Source organism: Falco punctatus, assembly GCF_963210335.1.
Source record: "Falco punctatus genome assembly, chromosome: 13".
Taxonomy (NCBI): Eukaryota; Metazoa; Chordata; class Aves; order Falconiformes; family Falconidae; genus Falco; species Falco punctatus.
This window is the reverse complement of record NC_137593.1, coordinates 15155994-15171920: the sequence shown is the minus strand read 5'-3', so window position 1 is coordinate 15171920 and position 15927 is coordinate 15155994. Positions and strand designations below refer to the sequence as shown.

Below are 15927 nucleotides of genomic sequence, written 5' to 3'. Positions count from 1 at the left end.
CTTTACTGCACCAGTAAGTCCAAATTAAATAAAGTCTAACGTATAAAATATATTTTAATTTGACTCTCAGAACTATTTCCTTTCCAGGGTATTAATATATTCATAAAAAGAATGTCCTGGATCCAGTAACTGTCAACCTGTTAATTTAACAACAAACATCTTCGCTTAAAGATTAACAGTGGCCCACCCACGTCTCAAGTCCCACTGTGTCTCGCATCCGAGCACCTTGCAATCTGTTTTGGTCATTACAGCTCTTGATTCCTCTGGGCTTCTTAAAAACAGTTTAAAAATTGCTGTGGCGATGAATTAAGAGGACACATACAGATAACATATGCAGGGAATGTATTACTGCTCCTAATCAAAGGAATGAGGTGCCAGTTCTTTTATGGCCTTCCCCATACGCTATGTTAAGATGCATAAAGGGAGTTACAGTCATGTATTTAAATGCCAAAGGACATAGCTCTCAAAGCTTTAGTTTTACAGTATGATACTTACTAAACCACTGACTTGTGCAGAGTCTCATTCACATCTTTTCAACCTCTGTGTTAATTCACTCAATATTACTATCGTTCTCACTAAACCATTAAGCTATCAGACTCTGGGAAGCTAATGCCAGCTAAAAAGATGTTTCTCATTTTGCGAGACCCTCTGGCGTGCCTGCATACACAGACCCAGCAACTGCTCACTTGAGGGTAACAAACCTCCAGCTCCCTGTAGCTGAAGCACAGCTTACCTAGCACGCCAAGGAGGACCTACTATTTCCCCATGTTTAGCAGGGTCTTAACTCATGCACTTCTCATCCATTAATTTATTTGGAGCCTACCAAAATTACAAATTGCATGACATAAATCATGTAGTTTGTGTCAGTCTTGTATAACAACTTCTATGACTTTTGGAAGCTTACTGAGGAAATGGAGCCCATATGCCATGATCAACAAGTCAGAGTGGCAAGTATCTACAGGCAGAGGTGTTCCACAATGCGATTAAAAGCAACTGGCCTGCACCACTCAGCGCATCAAACCAAAAATGAAATCTGGACACTCAAAATACAGGTAAAAACATGATTTATATTTATTCCAACTGCCACTTCTTTGATAGGTAACAGATATCAAGTGTTCCCAAAGGACAATCCCTTTAACAGATTGATATGAGCTATATATCAGATGACGCACATCAACCATTAGCACTTGTGGTGGTGAATGGGAACACTACACATTCCGTATCTGTTATACACAGTGGAGCCAGATCAGGACCAAGGTGAAAAGGGAAGTATAGCATCCCACTGGGAATCAGTGAAAAGCATTTTATTTTAAATGCAACTGTGAGAAAATATTTTCTCCTATCAATTTCCATTTAATTAAAAATATTTTTTCCGGGGGTGGGTGGGGATAAAAATCACCTGGTAATTGCTAACCAAATTAGGCATATAAAAAGCCCATACAGAAATAAGACTGCCATGTTTTAGAGAAATTTCAATTAAAACTTATTGAAATAGACAAATGATCTATTGACACACTTTTTGCTGTGGCAGAAAAAAGGAAACACAACAGTGAGAATGCTAAAGCAATAAGAAACAGAAGAAAACCATAATTTCTGAGGGTCACACTGGTGAAACTGGTAAACATACCACATTTTCCTTAAGCAAAGTAAACAACAGAGTGAGTTATTTTAAGTAGCACACCTTTGGATTTTGCACTAAATAATTTAGCAATTGCATTTAATAATTTATGCCTTTATGTTTTATTCATTTGAATAATGGTAACAAGTTCAAACAGTGAAGAAGTTTATCATGGGGCTCAATACACAAGGGCACACGAAGCATTCTGATAATTCAAAAGATATTTATTTTATACTGAGATCTACAAACCTTCTTGTTGATTGACTGGTTCATATGACAAGACGTATTCCTCTTGGCCACCTGAAATGTAAATGCAAAGACAGATCTATGTATTTTTTTCTAAACTAACATTTAAACTGAGTCACTCAATGAACTACAATGATACAGACATTCCTCAGTAATATGCATTACAATGACACTGATGGACATTTTTCAAGAGTGATGAATTATAAAAATCACAAAGATAAGCCAAACACAAAATTTTAAAGCATAGGACACATACAGTATAAATTATTTCCTGATTTATGTTAGCACATCAAACTGACATCAAGCACAAGAAGAATTTTAAAGCATTACTGAAATGCTCTGATACACGTTTCCCTGAACAAAATGCACACATGCTATCATTCACTGCTAGAGGCAATGCCACCTTCAACGTGAACATCCTCCGTACTTTCAAGCCAGTATTTACAATAACACATTTCTATATTTATGCAGGGCTGACAACCATGTATGTCAGGGTGTATGTATCTTCCATTAATTTTATCATGAAGTGGCATTTATATAAACATCTTCAACCAATCTAATTCTAAAATATATATATATATATATGATTGTATATACTAAATAACTATTATTTTATTAATGAATTCTTAAAGAATAAGTTGAAAACAAAGAATGCTTTCTATTGTTCTCAGCTCCAGAAAGCACATCAGCAGTGAATGAAACTAAAATAACTAAATTTTGACCTTCGACAGCTGCAGGCTTTTTAAAAGTTAGTGAAGCATCTGAAATATACCTCAGTTGCCATCTCTCTTAAAAGATCGTTTCTAGTGTAATAAAATATTGCCAAGTAAGATGTCTTGCAATGAAATCACTAAAAATTACCTGCATGACAGCACAGAATTTATAATTCTGAAGAGACAAGCTCAAATTATAAGACATTACGTGAACTTTGAATAAAATACAGTTCTTCAATAATCCACTTGTATAATTTTGGGACATTCTTTGGAGTTCATAAGCCATACTTATGACAAGCAGAGGAACATACTGATGCTATACCACAGTTATATGCAAACAGATGGGTGATGAAGGCTTTTGTAAATTCATATATTGCTTCCATGCACCTATTCTTTACTTCATAGCAAATGCCATTGATCTTTTAAATCTAGAATTTACAGTGTCATTACAAGAAGTATTTCTCTTATTTGCAATAAATTTGCATTCAGCCTGCACTACAGCAATACATGAATGAACATTTTAATTTTGTAAGTTATTGCAAGTGAGGAATACCTTAAGATAGAAACAAAAACATGCAACCTGTATATTTTAGTATCTCAAAAATTACTCATGCAAATGGATTTTAGGACAGTATATACTTTCAGAACCCCTTTTAGGCTAGGGAGAGGTATAGGGAATCACCAACTATCAACTTAGCTATGAAAGACCCAGCTCGCAAATAATTGATACTTCTTTGGAGAAGTCGCATTGCTATAAGGTAAAAAATTAGTTAAAGCAAATTACTGAAGACATAATAACAACTAAAAATCATCCCCCTGACTGAGGGCAAAAAGTATATATTGTCACTGCTTTGCTTTGCTTCGAAAAAATGAATATTAATAGAATGAACCTTTTGAACAACCGTACTCATCTGTAATCAAGATAACTTTCATATTAGACAGCAGTAAAAAGAAATTAAAAAAAATTTAATTAAAAGTGCTTGGAATTATACATTCAGATAAGCAAATCCATGACAGTCATAAAATCTGGACTTCTCAAGTAACAACAGAGTAAAAAACTACCTAGTAGTACCAATAATGAACTTTAAACATAAATAAAGCAAGCTCCAAGAAAAAAAAAAAGGCAGGGGGAGGTATGTGGTGTGGAGTGGAAAGCAGCAGATTTATGGAGAAACAGTCATTGTTAGATATTTTTAATAGTGTGTCATTAAAAATGGTTAAAACTTGTAAGTTTGTCAAAGGCAACTTCCATACATGCTCAATTTTGTGTTATTCAGGGACCATGAATGCCTCCCCCAGCTGGTTTCTTTCTAATTACAGTCTATGACGCTGTTAGCATTTTATATACAAGTATCTTGAGTGTAATCATCTGGAAAAAAAATGTGGATCATCACCTTTGATAAGATCTACAGCTTCCAAACAAATATACCTGTTGATGAACCACTTTCCTTATTACCCTAACGTAAATCATATCTGTTTCTGAAGCGCCCATTGTACAGTTAGCAGGCAACCAGGAGCTGATCAGGCAGCCACTCGGCGTCACACTGCGTGACTTTTACTATTCCTTCTTTTTATATTTGTCTGCAAAACCTCAGCTTTTTCATCTGGCTGCTCTGCTCTATCCTGGGTTCCAGATCTGGACCGTGCACCTTACTGAGGAGTGGTTCACTGGAGAAGACCAGTGGGGTTGAAGTTCTGGCTCTGGTTTAAGACATTTTAAAGCATTGTTGTGTAGCATCATGCAGCATGTTCCCCACTGTGAACACATAGTACTACTGTAGCTTGGGTAATACTAAACAGTATTGTAGCTTGGGCTAGTAAAAAAGCTAATGCAGGCTAGTAAGTAAAAGATACTATGTCCTCAGAGAAAGAGAGAGAACATGTAGGCATGCCTAGCATGGCAATTTATCGTAACTGACTCCAGCACTGAATGTGTGTCGTATGCTTTGAAGGCAATTCATACTAAGCACCCACACTTGACAAAATAGGAAAGCTGAAAGCAAGGGTAAATACATGTTTGCTTATCTTTACTTTCATTCAAAGTATATACATATTAAATCTGAGTATTAGTTGTGGAAAATTGCAAATAGTCATTGCACTGTAACAGATGACACAGTTTATTTACACTGCAAGTATTAAGCTCAACTACATATATTTGGCAGCATTAGCTTTACATTTAGATTTTTAATAGGTCTAGTTACCTCGCAGAATTAAAAAAAAAAAAAGCGCAATATATTCAAAATAAGCTGAATTAAGAAAATCACAGATCACAATAGGAATATCCATAAAGAAGGTTTGCAATGATTCTCTCTAGTCAGTTTTTTAAAAACCAACAACAACATAGCACAATTTGCAGTACTCCAAACACATAAATATGGATTTCACCTGAAGGTGACTGGGAAGTTCTATTTAACATGTAAATACCCAGAAAAGACAGACAAACAAAACCAAAGAGCTACTAAATAAAAGTTCTAAATAAACAAAGAACTTAAAAACACTTACGGTAACTACTTTCACTATCGCTGGCATTAGAGGTTACATGCTCTGAAATTGCAACACAATGGGAAAAAAAATAAGGAACATACACAAATGGCATGAGTCCAAAAGAAAGCAAATTGACACAAAATAATCCAGATGAAAGACAATACCGATATCAAAATGCTGAAATCAATACATACTGCATATAAAAGTTTTAAGGTACTTCTCATAGCTCTCAGGATCAAGCTTAATTTCATACAAAAGGAATTGATGTTAATAAAAAGAAAAACATTAAATAGCATATCAAAGTAAGTTTACGAAAAGTACACCAATTCATAGTTCACATGTAACCCTGCAATTTTTATGTTTTCACTTCAACATTAATTTTGTTGTGCAAAAACTATGGAATTAGGCATTTCAACTTTTATGCAGGCCATTTATTGATTACATTAAGAGTCTTGTAGCAGAAAATAATGGACTATATTACAGGAAATATAGTGTAGGACATTCAATAATAGACACTTTCCTATGGTACATTAAATAGTTTACTTGAAGTGTGATGCAGAATTAAGATTCCTCCCCGCCACCCCCCTCTCCCCCCCCCCCAGTAATGCTTTAATTTTCAAAAGGTCCTGACTTATTCTGGACTATCAATATTATTTTCATGCCTTTTGCAGAGTAATCAAAATACTTCAGTAGCTACAAGGTGTTTGTGTTTACTTTTTTAAGCTATGTAATTGTGTTAAATATTTATGATAAAAATTTAAGCAACTGAAGAACTTTAGGTATCAATCTATTCCGTTACCTGAAAGTTTTACAAATCTAGTGAACAAATACAAATTTCGATATTGCTGAACTTTATTAGAGAATCAATTTTCATGCCACCCAATGAGTGTGCCTATTTGTGTGAATGTTAGTGTTTTACATTACATTAAGTCTGCATGAAGAAGCCTGTGTTTGACCTATACAAATTAAACAAAACTAATTTGAAATTATGTACCGAACAGTGTCCATACAATAATACATATTGTTGCCATGAGGATCCTTTTTAATACAGTAAATCCACTGTGGTTCCTCCTTTATAAGACTGAAGAGAAGGAAGAAAAGGGATTGCAAAGGTAAGAATACAGTTACGAAGCAAGCATGCTTCTAGTGATTAATAAACATTTTAAAAAGTTAAATCATCCCTTGTAAACTAATAAACCTTTTAAAATGTTTTTGGATAAAGTGATTTAACATCTTTAATCCACAAATTTCTGGCTAGACTGAACTCCCTCATTTCGTTTCTGCACAGGAAGAACAGACACATACTTCCTAATGTTTGTGAGTACCAGCAATTTGGATCTATTTCCATTTCCTTTTCTTGTCTTGGAAAAAGAACGTCCGCATTGGCATGGATGTGGGAGAACATGAAAGCGAGACATTGTCAATTGAGAATACAAGTGTTGTGACAGTCTGATAATGGGCACGACTGGTAGGATGTAAAGCCTAAAATGCCAGCAAGAACAGCAGTCTTGCAGAGCCCAAGTAACACGTTTTGCATTAAGCATGGTAAGGCAGTTTCAAAAAGCCTGACTGTGCTGAAAAACAGGCGAGAAACCACTGGTTTTATAACAGAATCATCTGGTAACATTTCTGGACCATATTACATAGTTTAAACCAGGTATGATCATAAGGCCGTAAAGGCTGCTTGTGATCTTCTGCTCTAAACCATAAGGCCATCAGGGTTGCTAAGGTCTTCTGCCCTAAACAAAGGATTTCCTTGAAACTAGCCATTTCAGCAATGGAAAATCAATGTTACAGCTACTAGAATTTTTATTTTGTGACTGAGGCCAAGTATTATGAGCAAGTACAGTGCTACTTACACCTAATTTCAGGAACACTATGCATAGCGGTTATGGCCTGGGAAGAAATGTTATTCTTCACAACCTTTAGTCACATATCTTTAGTGACTAATTTTGCTATTCTATGGACACACAACGTATGTGCTGAGTATCTGTGATGAAAGCAGGGTCTTGACTCTTTTTTGGGGGGGGTCATTTTAGTACAGTGGTGATGTCTGTGTACACAAATATCTGATAAGCGTACCTGGCAACTCTTGAATCTTACTGTACTCAAGCAGATAACATTTCTGCAAGAAATACAACAAATGCTTCTGTATCTGCTCTATTAGCTACCCCTCTACCTGATCTAAAAGCATCATAAGGGTTCAATGAAGTCAGACAAACTCTCATGGCAATTTTAAGCAAAGTTTTTTGTTTGTTTTAAGTAGCTGTAAACGTCAGTCACCTAGAGAGAGGATTGAAAACTGTAACTAGTTAAAGTATTGTGACAATAGTTGTACTATTACTACAGAAAGCCGTAGGTTATTTTTAAATAAACAAAAAAACAAAGACAAGATAAAAGCGACGTAAAAAAAAAAAAATCACTAAATTTAAAAACACAGTACTATTAAGGACAAACAAGTAAGCGCTGGTAAGCATCTGAATAACAAAAAAAAACCAAAACAACCTAATGAGATAGTCACATGAACTGAAAGTAACATGTTCCTGAAAGCAAAAATGCTCAGAACATTACAAACTAGGAAAAGCTTATGAACATTTTAGAGTCAACCTCCTTATGCCAGTAGAGCGCCAGTCTCAAAGAGATCTGTTTAAAAAAAAAAAAATAGTAATTTTTCAGATGGAGGTTAAAGTAACTTGGGAGTATTTTGATCACTTACTCAGGCCTTTTGATCCCATGTCGTCAGGGACCTCCTGCAGAGTAGTCCCCAGAGGGCAAGCAATAAAAAGACAATCACAAAGAAAATAATTGTCAGTAATAGATAAAATTGGCGCTACGACAGGAGACAGTTCCCAGAACATCACAGGGGAAGGTAAGTCTATAGGATTTGACCTGAGCAGCACATAAATAATCAGTGATGCAAATGGCAGAGGATGCAGTTTGTAGCAGAACTAGTCCGAATTAGCAAACTTATGCAACTGGTTTTTGAGAAGACACTTTGTTTTAGTGCTGGCAATGATGACGAAAATCAAAGTAACTTCTCTTCATTAGGAAGACCAAATTGGAATGAATGACTTGGAAGAAACCAGTCTAAAGGGACTGATTCGAGAAGCTGGTAAGCTCCATTACGCTTTCCTCGCTGTTGTGCCCTCTGCCTCAAGTCAGGAATGAGGAAGCATCACCGACAGCGCTGGAAGGCTGCTATCTCCTCCAGCTATGTACACGCTGTTACTCAACAGTATTACCCAGTTTACTACCAACTGGGGAACTCTTGGGTTAAATTTTACTTTTAACAGCAAACACAGGGTTGTATTGATTTTGTAGGCTGGTTTGCTGTCGGCACCTCAAGCTGGTTATCCTGTTGCAGCTCATGAAACTGTCTCCATGGTAACACCCTACTGCAATCTAGCAGGCCCTTCTACGTGTGCTTCGCTCTCCATCGAATGCCACATACTTACGGTCAATATCACTGGTTTCCTGCTCACTCTGGTCCTTGTTCTTGTAGAAGGGAAATTTTCGGGAAAAGAGGTTCTTTTTACGCTTGTCATTGAATGACTGCTGAAGAAGAGAAGGAGGGGCAAAACAAAGGATGTCTAATGTCTGTGTGAACAAAGGCCCAGACCAGCAGCTTTGTGGAAGCTGACTCCTATAACCACATTATGCAGTGCGTATTTCCGTTTAACACTACCTTCTCAGCGCATCAAAAATAGAGATGAGGATCGTGGCTTTGCTCACAATCTCCAGATTTCACACACTTACTACTGAGAGAACTGGCAGGCTGGGTCACCCTATATGACCTGACCTGTATTTCACAAATTTAGGTTTGCTGGGAGTGTGAAAAGATGTGAAAAACTAGGCTGCTGTAAGATGGCCAAACCACAACAAACCTGAAGTCAATTAAATCACTGATATTATCTAATATAGGGGTTACAGTATTTAAAAAAAAACAAACGAACAACAAAACCAGAAACAAAACCACTGAGGTTTTACACATGCTTTTGCAAACAACTGACATCATAACAGCACACCAGAAGTATTTGCCACTGTAACCCCTCTGCAAAGGCAAAACCATAAATACTTTGGGGACAACTGCCAAACATCCTATACAGTAAAGAAAAATGGAAATTAAGAGCTGGCATTGTATCAAATGCTCTTACAATAAAACTAAGTAACAGTGAAATATGAAAAAAGAAGAAATGTGTCTAGCTAAAATATTTTAAAAAAATAATTAAAACCTCCAAACTTGTATTTGCTTCAGTCTTTCACAATTGTGATTCATTGCAAGTTTCCTGAAAAAAATGACCTTGCTCTGTGCAAATCTGCATCCCAATACCAAGACTAACTTTCAAGAGATAAGAAACTCATTTGGTTACTGTGGCAATTATTTTTTCAAGGGGGCATTTATGGAGAATTACCACATGAAAAACCCTGAATGTCCAAGGATCACATTCAGCAACTTTTTACATTAACTACTCATGTTGAACAATTTCTGCATCTTAGTTGCTATGCAAATTTCTAGTTACCTACACAGACATATACATATCTACCCATTTGAATTAAAAGTATTATTGTGCTCCTTTTCTAAGTTATGGAAAGTGTCAACCTATTTTCATTCATATATCAGTACATCTATGGGTATAATTAACACACAATTTAGTAATATCTGCCAAGTCTTCTGCTGAAGATATGATGTGACTACAGCACCTTTAAATTACTGTTCAAAGTCAATAAACTCAATGTACAAATAAATCAGTAACATTTTTATTGCAATTATGCCCAGAACTAGAACGAATACAGCTAACTTGAAGCCAGCTGAAATTTCTTCTCATCTTTGGGCATAAATGAGTCACCTGATCAGTTCTGCCAAGACATGAAGTTTGCCTTGTTTTTATCATTTGGTTTGCAGAAACTCTATTATGGGAAGGATGGCAAAAGTAAGAAAATGCCCAGCTTGGTTTTGAGAGTGTCGAGACCCTGTGCTGCACCAGGTACTGTTTATTTCTAAAGCCAAGCAGAGCCCATGTGCAGTAGGAAGCAGTTAGACTTCTGAAGAACTATTTTTTTAAAAGCTTCTTTAAAAAACAAAGATACTTTCAATTCATACATTGAAGACTCAACATCTATTTCTAAAATTTGGAGCACATTAATTTTCAAGTGATTGTCTGTCTGCAGCCACTGTGAGCTCATCTTCCTCCTTAATATGCAAGAGTTGCAAAAAGACGTATTAACTTTCCTACCAGCATTAGGTATGGACTGAAGTATAGCAACAACTAGGGGTCAGATAGGACAGAGCTTTTTCAAACAGTGGGCCACCTTCTTTGGTACAATTACAAAACTAGCATTTGGCCTTAGTAAAGAGAATGCCTATAGAGCCACACAAAAGCTGCATCCTGCTACAGCATTAACAATCCTTCTGGCCATCTGTTTTAATACAGGCTTGCTTGGCAATGTCAGATAATGAAACATGGAGTGATACTTTCATTACCATTGTTTTAAAAAAACATTTACTCTAAAATTGCCAGGTGTTAAAGCAGCACATAGTGCCACAGGAGCACAATCAGTGACACTGAGCTCTGGAAACAGCAATACTGTGTTAAGTAGGAAATCCATAAAACCTTTAACTGGCTGGCATCTGTGTTCAACTAAAACTGCCGTTCCACTGTAAGAACTGGTAAATTACCAACCTGACATATGGGCAAAAGAACTGGTTGCAAGCCAGTCATATGCTTGCAGGAACCATCGTTGGCATGGGCAAGGTTTTAGGTTATGGTCCTCCTGACTTTCTTTATCTGAAGTCAACAAGTCATTGCCATTAATTTCTCATAACCAGACAAGATCATGTAATCTACAGAACAAGGTCAACAAAGAAATATGGCCAGAGGAGGTCTTTTCCGAGTATACTGAAAAATACCGTAACACGAATTTCAAGAAGTGGAAGTGTCACGTCTATATTATTGTTCCATTAGGACAAGTCCCTCAGTTTGGGCAAAATAACAGGGGAAATAAACATAACAAAGCTAAAATGGTGCAGTTTGACTGAGGTCGTGAGACTTTGCAATTTGTATAGTTAAAAGAAAGGAGTGACCGATTTACTGTACTTTATAAAACATAGTCAGGTTTCTTCACTTAAGTTTCGAAAATATTTCATAACAATAATTATTTTATCTTTCTGTACAGTAAATTACAGTGAACTAGTATTTTTATATACTGCATGTATAATGGTCAGAGTCAGTTCCATTGCCAAAAAAAGAGAAAATAAAAGTAATATTATACTGATTTTGCATAAAAGATTAGCCAAAAGATTATTTTTAAGATCCATGATTATAAAAAGCTAAAGAGAGTTGCTTATTAGTTGAAAATGCATAGTAATTGTATTAAATTTTTCGTAAGCCCACTGCAAATCAAACAGGCATCGTAAGCAAGAATATATTAAAACAGAAGCAGCACAGAAAGTGAGATAAATGCATATATGAAATGAACAAACAAGGGGAAAATAATAACCGTTTCTGCTCCAGATTTTTTAGCTTTCCTTAAAATGAAAGGAACATGGATTTTAATGTTTGCCATCACTAGGATTATTCTTTAACCATTTCATGTAGAAATTTTTCAAGAACTGTACAAAGTTTGTATTTCATCCTGGCCATATCATATACAGACACAGGAAGGCACACAGTCCATGAGGACACGTATGGTACAGGGAGCTTACTGGGAAAAGTATCACCATGGCAAATACAGGAAGAATACTTTAAGGAGAAACTTCTAATGTTAAAACATTTACAGCTGAAGCAAAAGATTGTGAACAGTATAAGCATGTTTGCAAAATGAAATGTTACTAAAGAAAAAGAACTGCAGTTTTATATCAATGGCAAGCGTAGTTGCTTTTCCACTCAGTATTCCATGCATATCTTTGGTGCTATGCTAGTACACAGTCACTGTGTACTAACTCTGCTATTGTCAAAATGTTACTTCAAATACATCGTTAATTAAGGTAAATGTTTGCAGTTTATTGGTAGACAAACTACAAACCCACACAGTTATCTTCCAAAGAACATTGTAACATTTGAAAAATTAATATATTTACAATAATCTTAAGTATTTAAGCCATTTTGTTTATGTGACTTCAAAAAAGTGAACTCAAATTATAAAAATCATCGTATTAAAAATCACTACATCAGTTGACAACATTTTATTTCAATGCTAAAATATGAAAGCACCAAACAAACAAAAAAACCTACAAATAATCCAGTGAATCCTCAAGGCAGTACCAAAATTGTTCATCAGAAAATAATTAGAGATGCTGATTTCCTTTTAAAGAAACACTTCTAGAAAAGACATGACACTTTTGTATTAATAAACTAAACTGAAACTTCTGTCATGTAGCAGAAGGATTTGCCACTCTTTGAAGCATAAAGTCCTACACTATCAGGATGAAGTATTGAAGCTTTGATATTTTATATGCGATTTCTGAAGTTATGAAAACATTGTAAATGAGATAAATTACTAAAAGGAATTTTTGGGATTTACCATAATGACTGACTAATGTTAAAGTATTAATGTTATTAAAAAAATAATTGCTGTTTAAGAAATAGCTTCCTCGGGAGCTTAAAGCGTGTTTCAGATTTTCAAATATGCCAATATATTATTACTTTAGAAGGCTCTTACATCTAAAATGCATATACCTAAGTCTTGAAATTACTAGTTATATGCTATTGGTAGAAATCATAAGGTTGTGAAATTGTTTCTCAAATTTCAAAATGACCAAAACATTGCAAAAAAGCCTCACCCTCAAAACATAAAAAGATTTGGCTGCTGTACCATTATGAAATTGCTATAATTTCAGCTACAAACATTCCTATTGTTACTTAGGTAGTTACACTGCTTTCTCACCACAGATTCAGGTCATGTGTACTGGGACAGGGATTGCATTATCATGCAGTGAACTACACTAAGGGACTAAAATTAAAACCAGGATTTCTTTTAGATTGAGTTTTCATCTGCATGGGCTATTTTATAAGATTTAAGCACAGCCGCATCAGCTGCAGTCAGAAAATAACAGCTGTGAGATGGAGACTGATTTGGTCAGCAATGGCACCAGCCTCAAGTTCTTGCCTGTATCTTCACATGAAATTCTTTAATTGTAAGAAAGAACTCACTTTAAGCTGTCTGCATAACTGTGTACATTGTAAAACCTCATCATAGGGAGCCTGTTGAGCTTTACTTCCTTGTTTCATAGATGCATTAAAAAAACCTTGAAGAAAGAAACATTTTACTTTTTCTGAAAACTGGTAGTAAGCCCCTTCCCCAGAAAAGGGAGTCCAGGAATACAATCCATATTAAAGGACTAAACCGCTTTATAAATCCCTTGCAGAGGTGTTAGAAACGGCACTATTCAATACTTGATTAGTATCTACAACTACTATTATTTTACAGTATTACTGATAATATGTATTTCTAAGTTAATTCTTTAAACAATTTGCCATGTTTTGGCAAATAAAGTTTGCTTTGGTGCTCAGAATTTTATTTCTATTTGACAGAATTTAATCTTTTCACTAAAATCTGAAATGCAGTCTGCATATATAAACCACTGAAAAACGTTACCATTCATGATGCCAGGTATAATTAGCACTTCATTAACTCACCCCTTTATCTCCTCTTGTTTTGGAATTGAATTTCACTGTCTTTAAACGGGCTCGTTCTTTTTTCTCAACTCTACCACAAAAACATAGACAAAAATGGTAAATCAGCAAAATTCCAGAACTTCAAGTTACTACTTGTTACAACATAAGCATATAGGTGTACCTTTTGTAGCACAGATTTTTACTGCTGGTGACACCTCCAGAAAATGGAAGCCTGTTAATGGCAAACTATATTGGAAAAGTAGGGTATTATTTCTCATGTGATGAGCTGTGAGGGTACTGAGTATTTGGTGATCCACAGGGCACAAAGAGAAAACACAACAGAGTAAGCAAACAGCCTTGATTAGTCAACAGCGATATTAAAATGCAGAGCACCTAATCTCTTACTTGGATCTCTAGTGTGCCAACCACCACCTCGTCTCCATTTACTCTGGCCACCAAAAAAAGATTTGCCAGTTTTCCACACTCTGGGTAGAAAGAATTCATGATAGGGTCATAATTCAAATAAAATTCAATTTGCACCTTTTCATATATATGGTGTAATGTTATTAAACTCATAATTTGCTTACAGTGAGAACAGAGGAATAGACTTGGACCACCTTTATCAACTTCATCACACGACTCCTAAGGCTAAACAGGATTTTAACAAACTTCTCATTGAGTTTGTCAAAAGCCCACTACCAGTAACTTTTTTAAAAAAAAGCCAAACAAGTGACTGATGTGGTACAGAATTAACAACAAAGAGCAAAGCATATGCAATGTATGTTTTAATCATATCAGACATTTAATAGCAAACATCTCAAAGTCAATAAAATATGACATACCTGCGTTTGCTTGGGATAACTCCAATTTCATCACTTTCTCCATCTGGCGTTACCTGCCGTGCTTGCCACCATTCATCATCAGAAGCATTAATGACATGGAGAATATCGCCAAACTTGAAGTTCAACCCTTGACTTGGAAGGCCGCTATCTTTAGTCTTGTCATAATCAAAAAGAGCTCTACATTGAAAAGAAAAAACTTACACATTAAAAATGCAAGCAAACAACAGGGGGGTATAACAGCACAAAATATGAAGCAAGCTGCCCGTGTTGGTCATAAATGATTGTAAATGATTGCATCGTTCTGACAGTTGCTTTAAAGAAGAACGCTGAACACACTCATATATACACAGAGAGAACATGTAGTATAGTATCAACACACACACACGCTTATAAGTTTTAATGAATTAGAAGAAACTTGTCATCCAGAGCAAAACTCTAGTGCTTTATAGAAGACCCACAGAAGATACCTCCTGCTTTTCAGTAAGTACTCTGCAAGTAACATGGCAACCTAGAACAAAAAAGGCAAGCGAGTATTTGAAGCATACAGCACTGTCGAAAGTTCCGTAATGTACATTGTTCTATATCAAGTTACAAATTGGCGTTATTTTAGTAACTAAAACTCACTGTCTGTCTTTAAAATAAAAGTCAATATCGTGCTTACAGGGTTGCAGGGAAAAAAACACTCTGAAATATGATCTGAACACAACTTTGCTACTGTAGTACCTGAAGGCAAAAAACTTTACGAGCATTCTTTTGGAAAATTCCCAACCATTTCAAGTGAATCTCATCCTTTTTTCTAAGGTAAGCCTGTTTTCAAATAATAGACACCAGCAATACCTGAGCACCAGCTGCACGGCTACAGTTTTATTAACATTCCCTTTGCCAGCAAGGTTGGTTCATGCAAGTTCACTATTATCCATACCCACATTCACGTCTGCTTTGTACTGACCGTTTTCCCCACCCCTGCTTATGAAAGCATAATTGTCTGGAAAGGCACATGGTGCACCACAATGCAGAATTGATCTGGGTTAAAATTAATTTCTTTTCTCCCTGTTGGATCATTTTATATCTGGATCAGTTCCCTGAGGCACTGGAGAGACCTGCAGTATGTCTCTCCCAGCACAACTGGGGGTTTAGTGAGGATGTGGAAATGAATAATGACAGAAGCCCCTTAGCAAACTGTAAGAGATACTCCTAAGATTATGCCTTATAAAGACTCTTATTTTACAATTGAAAAAGGTGTATGAACCTCACCTGTGTAAAGCGAGAGTGCCTGCACGACACAGGCCAAAAAAACCTCAACTTCATCTCATCTGCAAGCTCATATGTTTGTCAGTGATGCACTTCCTAAATGATACCCTGTCTCAAATTAGATACTTGATACCAAGTCCATCACAAAGTAGCACCAA

At 35.9% G+C, this 15927-nt stretch overlaps 1 protein-coding gene across 12 annotated transcripts in view; it reads right to left on the bottom strand.

The window, feature by feature from the left end:
* DLG1 (discs large MAGUK scaffold protein 1) overlaps positions 1–15927 on the bottom strand; it is a 176252-nt gene that overhangs the window by 10435 nt on the left and 149890 nt on the right. For 6 of the 12 annotated variants that reach the window (XM_080410107.1, XM_080410098.1, XM_080410108.1 and 3 more), the window contains 5 exons: positions 14519–14695; positions 13698–13767; positions 8517–8616; positions 5080–5121; positions 1868–1918 (listed from right to left, as the gene is read on the bottom strand). In XM_080410107.1, the coding sequence (XP_080266233.1) occupies positions 1868–1918; positions 5080–5121; positions 8517–8616; positions 13698–13767; positions 14519–14695 (440 nt within the window). Of the gene's footprint in view, positions 1–1867; positions 1919–5079; positions 5122–7777; positions 7812–8516; positions 8617–13697; positions 13768–14518; positions 14696–15927 lie in introns of all 12 variants that reach the window. The other 6 variants (XM_080410103.1, XM_080410109.1, XM_080410104.1 and 3 more) reach the window with 2 other exon arrangements.